Source organism: Pelmatolapia mariae, linkage group LG14 (genome assembly GCF_036321145.2).
Source record: "Pelmatolapia mariae isolate MD_Pm_ZW linkage group LG14, Pm_UMD_F_2, whole genome shotgun sequence".
In the NCBI taxonomy this organism is placed as follows: domain Eukaryota; kingdom Metazoa; phylum Chordata; class Actinopteri; order Cichliformes; family Cichlidae; genus Pelmatolapia; species Pelmatolapia mariae.
Window position 1 is genome coordinate 25,634,096 of NC_086239.1, and position 7,735 is coordinate 25,641,830.

The following is a 7,735-nucleotide window of genomic DNA, read 5'->3' on the forward strand; positions in this document are numbered from 1 at the left end:
TTCATTGGCTCCCTGTTAAATTCAGAATTGAATTCAAAATCCTACTCCTCACATACAAGGTCTTGAATAATCAGGCCCTTATCTTGATGACCTTATAGTACCATACCATCCCATTAGAGTACTTCACTCTCCCACTGCAGGCTTACTAGTTGTTCCTAGAGTGTTTAAAAGTAGAATGGGAGGCAGACCCTTCAGTTTTCAGGCCCCTCTTCTATGGAACCAGCTTCCAGCTGAACATATTTTAAAAACACTATCCAGAATCACAAAGACATCTCACAAAGACATCTCTCATATAGTATTTTAATTAGCTTCAAATTCAAATGTGAGCATTTTATTAATTACCCTGAAAAACACTGAAACTATAAATGTTCATCTTTGATATTTTCCAGTCATCCCTTTCTTAATATTCCTCTCAGGATGCAGTAAAATAATATAACATTTGGGAACAAATATACATAGTAACAATCCAAAACTGGATGCTAAGATAGCAAATATTTCCACTGCCACGGAAAATTTCGCAGGAGAACTGACATAAGCTGGGATGAAAGAAATCCATACAGCCCAGAAAATCAGCATGCTGAAGGTGATGAACTTTGCTTCGTTGAACGTGTCCGGTAGCTTTCGTCCAAAGAATGCCAGGAGAAGACAGACAAAGGCCAATAGGCCAATGTAACCAAGGAGCAGGTAGAATCCAGGAGGCCATGGCTCTTTACACTCCACAACAATCTAATAATGTTAAACAAGTATGAATACAGGGAGATTTTATATGAATTCTCTCAGAGCCTCTCTCTCTCTCGCTTTTTCTATATATACATATATATATATCTATGTACATATATATATATATATAGACAGATACATATATAGATCGATAACTCAAAAACCTAAACACTGGATAACCAGACCCAGGACCGTGACAATATCTATCTATCTATTAGAGATGTGCAAAGCAGCCGGTAAAATTACACTTCTAACAAATGATATAGTGTAAGTATTCTTTAATTATATCCAATTATATCCATTATAATAATTATGGATATGCAATATTAGTTGATGTTTTTCCTTAAATCCAGCAATGAACATGTAACAAGGTCATTGTCATTGAAAAGAAAATAACATAACAGCCATTTGCTGTTGTTATTTATGTTATTGCCAGATGGCTCAGCAGCAGCAACACTCTTCTATTTAGTTCCCCAAATCAATGTGGGGAGTTTCAGCTAAGTTAATAAGTGACAACTACACAAGCATTGTTTTAACCTTTTAAACTGAACGTTAACGTTACTCTGTCAACAGCCTATTGTCTAAATTACCGAGCTAACAGAGCTACGTAAACAGAACAAACATGAGAGCACCTGACTGCAGACGTCAATAATGCAGCGCAATGGAATAATCTCCCGATCTTCGTGAAAGTTATAAACTGCCTCCGGAACCAAGTTAAGGTACAAAAAAATCTATTCAACAAAAATAGTGATGCAGTTCAGCCCTTTTTCGTTCAGCCGAGCCTTCTCTGCTGCTGTGTGGAGCAGCCCGTGACAGTCACCTCTTTCACACGTCGCTCACTTATCCAGTCATGCACTGCGGTCTCATAAGGAAACTCAGCTTTTTAATATAAAGTTTTCCCTTGTTCCCGAATACAAATATTTTTTAAAGTATTTGTTCAAAATAATTATTTGTAAAAAAACACGTTTTTTGTGCCTTTCCGAATACCGTATTCGGGTTCGGCTCCACCCCTGCTATCTATCTATCTATCTATCGGGAGATACATATATAGATAGATAAATATTGTCATGGTCCTAGGTCTGGTGATCCAGTGTTTATGTTTTTGAGTTAAGTTATACTTTCTGGATAATGGATTTCTGTGTGTATTGTAATTGTAGTTCTCAGTTCTATTACGGTGCCTTCCCTATGCTCTTTTCTCTCATGTCTCTGTTATGTTTTCTTCTGTTATTCTTGGTCTCATCGGTGTGTGTCTTCTCATCATTTCCTGTTTTACTTTCACAGTCTGTATCCTATGTTAATGTTTCTGGTTTTGCGTCTCCCTGGTCCCGTAATTACTGACAGCTGTGTTCCCCGTCTGGTCCTCATTCCCTCGTTTTCCTCTTGTATTTATTGTCTCTGTTTTCATCTGTTTTGCATTGTGTCGTACCCTCTCCAAGCTGTGTGTTCTGTCTTCCTTGCCTACCTAGTTCATTGTACTCTTCAGTTTAGATTGTTTTGCTTGGGTCCAGCAATAAAGCTGTGTTTAAGTTCAAGCTATTGTCTCTTTGAGTCTGCATTTGGATCTTTTCCTGCCTGCCTGGAAACAGTACATGACAGATATAGATGTACAGATAAAGATATGGACATTTTTTGATGGTTGATATGATATATCAAGTAAATAAAGAAAATATACTCACTTTTCCAGTTAAAGCTTGGTAGTTTGGGTTCCTGAATGGAAAGGGAGGTGCTCCCAACACCCAGCCAGAACAGAGACAAATCTGAGGGGAGGATATAGGATGATAGAAGAATACCAAAGCACACGCAAACTCATGTTTAAGTGACAGTGACTGTTCGTACCTGAGGAGCTGTCGTACAAATGATCAGAATCCTCTGCTGAGATGTACCAAACAGCTTCCAACCCCTGGAACCAGATACGCTAGTCCGGAAAGCCAGGAGGACCACAATGGTCTTAACAAGTAAGCAAGAGAGACACAGGACAAAGCTGATCCCAAATGCTGCTTGGCGGAGCCTACATGTCCACCAAGATGGCTGACCAATGAACACCAAAGCACACAGGAAACAGAGCTTGAGTGACAGAAGAAGCAAGAAACTTATTTCTGAGTTGTTGGCCTTGACAATGGGTGTATTGCGGAAACTATGAAAAATAATTGTGATGATGGATGTCAGGATGAATCCAAGCAGGGTGAGTGCAACCAGGATGATACCCATGGTGTCATAGAAAGAGAGGAATTCTTCTTCCCCTGCAACACATTTCACCTTGTCTTTGTCTGACCAGAAGTACTCGGGACATTTTGTGCACTCAGTAGAACCTTTCGGAACACAAAACATAGATATATGTGTATAAACAATTCAGTAACTTCTACTTGCATATCAGCATGTTTCGATGGTTCTGGTTTAAACTGTGCAACTTTAAATTCAATGACCTTCTTTATTGCACTACATAATAATTGATTAAAAAAATAAACATATATAGACTACCAGTCTTGTTACTGATCTCTCCATCTGCACAGGGCAAACAGTCAAAGCAGCATTTGGGCTCTCCTTGGCGTGTGGCCTGCCTGCTGCCGGGGGGACATGGAGCACTACACTGAGATACAGGAACCTGAACAAGGGACAGAGAAAAGTAAAATAATGGGCATAAATATGTTGTATCTGAGAATCTGAGATAGTGTATCAAATTTACCGTAGTTTAAAACATCTATATTTTAGGTGTCATATCAAATACGTGCAAAATAACTATGATCTACCTGTAAAAGTCCTTTTGTCCATACAATGGTGTTCTTTATTATCTGCAACTGCTCTCTCTGTGGTGCTGAACCATCATAGGTTCCAACTTTGATAAATCTAGCACAAAGTAGCATAAAATATTTGAAAAAGCAATTAGGCCAAATGATTTATGTATTGTAGCATTGTGTCAAAAATTGCAATTATCTGTAGTTAAGTAAAATAAATGTTACTACAGTTTATTGTTCACAATTACTTCAACAACCAGCTCATTTCCACCTTTATGTAAATATAGTTCACCTGATTTCATCCTTGCTGTCCTTCTGCCAGTTAATAATGTCATAAAGAGGGACTGGCTCTCCATTGGAGTCAAAATACACTTTTTCATCAAACTGGTTGGTGAAATTTACCATTTTCAGATGACGAAGAAACTACAGCAAAAGAAAATTACAAAAACAAAACAAAGAATGGCAAAAAACTACACATGAATCCTATGAGTGTTGTATTACATGAATGTTGATTTTAAATATTCTATAATATTTTCAATTACCTGACCATTTGAAAATGAGCTGTGTTTCTCACACAATCCCCTGCTAGGTCCTGCTGAATCACAGTTCAAAAAAGTGTGCAGAGCATGGGCAATGGCATACACAGCTTTATACACATTGTAGGATATTCGAACCTGAGATACATCACTATAACTGCTGTCAGTGTTTCTCAAATCCTCTGACCCTGTGCATACAGGCTTTTCAAAAGCATATTCACCATCTTTATAAGCTGACATGTTAGATAAACTTTTTTGTCCCACATTAAATCCGACCATATAAAGAGAATTGTTTTGGAAACCTGGGTTGTAACGAAAACTATCATTATCATTAAAATCATCTGCTTCATAGTCTTTGGCTCTTTGGCTTTCAAACTCTAGCTTACAACCAAAATGTTCTTCCCAGAACATATTGAAAAATTCCATTCCTGGTTTGGGAGAGGGTCGGACATTCAAAAGAAACTCTTTCAAGCCTGGGATGCTGACTCCGGGGAAAGTGAAGCCCAGTGTTCCCTGCAGAATGTGGAGAAACTGGGGTGAGGCCAGTCGGCTCGAGGTCACCCAGGCTTCACTGGCTATCCACTGTATCCCGGTCACATTCCTTTGAGCTAGCTGGAAAAGCATAGATAAAAGAATGCAGCAATTTTCATGAAAAAAAAAATACTTTTTTGATGTTCCTTGTTCTTAAAAATTGATTTTAAATAATCTGTCATATTGTAAGCCAAATCTCACTATATATTGACCAAATACTTACTTCTAAGAACAGATTTAGAAGCTGCCCTTCTGTAGCAAACACCACCACAACCCGAGCAGTTGAACTCTCCAGCTTATCTGCCATTTCTTGTATTTCAGCCATTGTGGGTGATGCTGGGATAGAGAGATGAAATGCCACACATCCACCTTGCCTTCCAAACTGATTAGAAAATGCTTGGATGCCATAAAGGCTGTAGTCATCCTGAAATGTATATACAGAAAGCATTTATAAACCATGTTGCTGTCTAAAAATGTCTCATTGTGGCATTTAAAAAAGTTTTTATCTCACCGTAGTTCCTATTGTGCCCACCCAGAACCAGCCTAAAAATGTGACAAGCTTTACGAGACCTCTAACTTGAAAGAGATCACTTGGCACAGTTCTTAAGAATGATGGGTACAAATGCTTATCAGTAAGACAGGTACAGGTGGCAAAATAACTCACCTAGAGAGAAAGTGATTTCTTTCTATATTATTGAGATAAAACACAAACCAAATACACAACATTATTCAACGAAGTTGTACAGTTTATTACCAGTGGTATGTTGAAAGGGCCAAGTGCGTGAGCGACAGCTCTTGTAGGGGAAGAGGGTGCAAGACCAATCACAGCAGGCACCGGAGAATAATACAGACATGTGGAAGACTCTTTCGTCTTTATTTCTTCTGTTGTATTTTCATTTAGGTAATATCCAGTGTTTTTAAGACTGTTAGATATTGCATTTTTGTTTTTCAGTGTGGTCATTATATATTTTGTAGTTAGTCTTATAGACTTGATCCCTTCCCTTTCAATATCAATGTATTCAGTATCTGCTGATTTTTTTACCTTACTGTCCACAGTTTTAGAGTGACTGAGTAACGAAAAAAGAGCCTGCAGGCCGGTGGGGATATGGTCACAGCAGTCCATGATATGGTAGCCTAGTTTAACACCTGGTAACAGACTTGAATTATGGTTAATTTCCTCCACTGCAAACACCATAGTCATCATCCAGCGAAAGGCTCTTTTATAAAAGCTGTAGATGAGAAAAACTTTATATATTATTTATCCACTTAATAAAATAATATAATGTAAACAGTCTCATAACAACATGGCAATATGATCAAAGTTTATGCCTTTTTGATGTTTCAATAGTCTGGGGAAGAAAAAAACAGCACTATCCAACACACACCTGCTGCATGATGTAATTTGAGGTTTACTGTTGTAGCTGTGCTGTGGCTCAGTGACAACATAATGCAGAGGGAAAAACCCTCCAATCACAACATCCCCATCAGATTGCAAGGCTGGGCGCTCATAGCCTCCCAGTTTTACACACTGGGATAAACTAAAATTGACACTTCTCGTTCCCCTTATCTTTAAACCATGCCTTGGCTCTGTCATAGCAGCTTCTTCTTTTTCCACAACACCTCCCTCCACACTTAGTGACTGTCTGTTACCTATAGTGTTAATATCAAAGAACACAATACAAACAGTATTAAAGAAGACATGTAAAAACACCCAAAGAAAATTACCCACAAAAGTTGATTGCATTATCCACGGTAAATTCATAAAAAACTGTGTGATGAAACCAGTGGTCCTCTAGCATAGTCTATGAGACCACAGTGAAGTGTTTTAATATCTCTGGTGCTTGTGTCATTTAATAATTTCGTATGAGTCATCATAAGATCACCCAATCACAGCAAAATGCAACAGGAGAGAGGATAACACTGCTTCCACAAATTTTTGCTTTCTAAAATTGAACCACTGCTTTAAATTGAAGTTTGTTAAGCTATTTTCCTAGAGATAACAAAATAAAAGAGAAAAAGTCTCACACTTTTCATTAGAAAACATAGAAACAAATAATATTTATCATTTGGTCTGATATATTATTATTCTCCTGTGCTTGGTAGTGAAAACCAAAACAACAATGTTGTTGTTCCATAAGCATCAATCCTGAAAGTGTCCTGCAGTGCTCTGCTGTGTGTTTAATCTTTTAAAAAATCCCTTTAATATGTATTTGTCCTACAGTATACCTCCACAAGTTCATTGCCTTAGTTGTTCACGGATTTTTCCTCTCACTCTAGCAACTGTTTGCGAAAACCCCTGCAATTTCATGGAAACCGCAAACATTCTTCATAATTTTTTTTAGAGGAAAACTAGCTTGGTATGGTGAAATTCCCCAGTACTTAGAAGCAGGAGGTTTGAAAGCAACCAATCCAAGAGCATTATTCATCTCTCCTTATTGCATCTCTGGCAGATGCAGGCCAGCATTCCCACATTATAACTGTTTATCATATGTAGCTATCTCCAGTGTTTTGCTGAGTGGTCTTGTGTTTTTCATGTTGTTCTTCTTAAAGCCCTAAAATGCCACCCAAACACGTTTGGGTTTTAACTATAAAAATATGCATTTATAGACTTTCTTTACACATCATAAATTTGTGGCTTTTCACAATTTGCGGGTGCTCTAGACTGTCAACTGTACTTTGTAAGATTGGTCACTCTGCTTCCAGCGCACTTATGTTTCTTGTTAGTCAGATGCTACAATTACCTTACCTTTCCTGTGAATGTAGAGGGGACACTCTGGGGTAATTAAGTAAAACCAGATAACTAAAGAATGCCCTGGGTCTGTTGAATTTGCTTTGCAGTACAGACCTCTGCTCACAAAATTTGAAATCCTTAATTATTTTATATTTTTCAGAAAATTCATGCGATGTCATAGTGAAATATGAATTATTTATGCCTCAATACTAGCCATGCATTTGCAGCTTTGGTACACAGTGTTGGAGAGTAACGGAATACATTTACCAGCGTTACGTATTTAAAATACAAAATATGAGTAATTGTATTCCGTTACAGTTACCGTTTAAAAAGGTGATATTCAGAATACAGTTACTTTGTTGAAATAAATGGATTACACAGCAGTCTTTTCCTGTTTCATATGTTAGGCTATGCCTTCTCTATTTTTGGTAATTCCACGCCGGTAGAAACCCAAATAAAACACTCATTAAGAGGCTCTAATGCCT

The 7,735-nt window shown here is 37.8% G+C and overlaps 1 protein-coding gene across 1 annotated transcript; it reads right to left on the reverse strand.

Annotated features, from left to right (window-relative positions):
• Positions 1 to 369: 369 nt before the first annotated feature.
• Positions 370 to 5,723, reverse strand: LOC134641741 (extracellular calcium-sensing receptor-like). The gene is made up of 12 exons (XM_063494267.1): positions 5,550 to 5,723; positions 5,274 to 5,390; positions 5,031 to 5,183; positions 4,743 to 4,943; positions 4,365 to 4,501; positions 3,995 to 4,238; positions 3,745 to 3,875; positions 3,468 to 3,564; positions 3,199 to 3,322; positions 2,557 to 3,029; positions 2,397 to 2,477; positions 370 to 726 (listed from the first exon to the last, which is right to left on the reverse strand). Exons 1-12 carry the CDS (start codon positions 5,721 to 5,723, stop codon positions 370 to 372), a joined length of 2,289 nt encoding a protein of 762 aa, XP_063350337.1.
• Positions 5,724 to 7,735: the final 2,012 nt, after the last annotated feature.

Excerpts from the sequence above, each read along its gene's own strand:
- LOC134641741 (XM_063494267.1), bottom strand. The coding sequence starts at position 5,723 with ATGATGACTATGGTGTTTGCAGTGGAGGAAATTAACCATAATTCAAGT. Across the intron at positions 3,876-3,994 it reads GCTCATTTTCAAATGGTCAG|TTTCTTCGTCATCTGAAAAT; the intron begins GTAATTGAAAAT and ends CTTTTGCTGTAG. Across the intron at positions 3,323-3,467 it reads GGACAAAAGGACTTTTACAG|GTTCCTGTATCTCAGTGTAG; the intron begins GTAGATCATAGT and ends TCCCTTGTTCAG.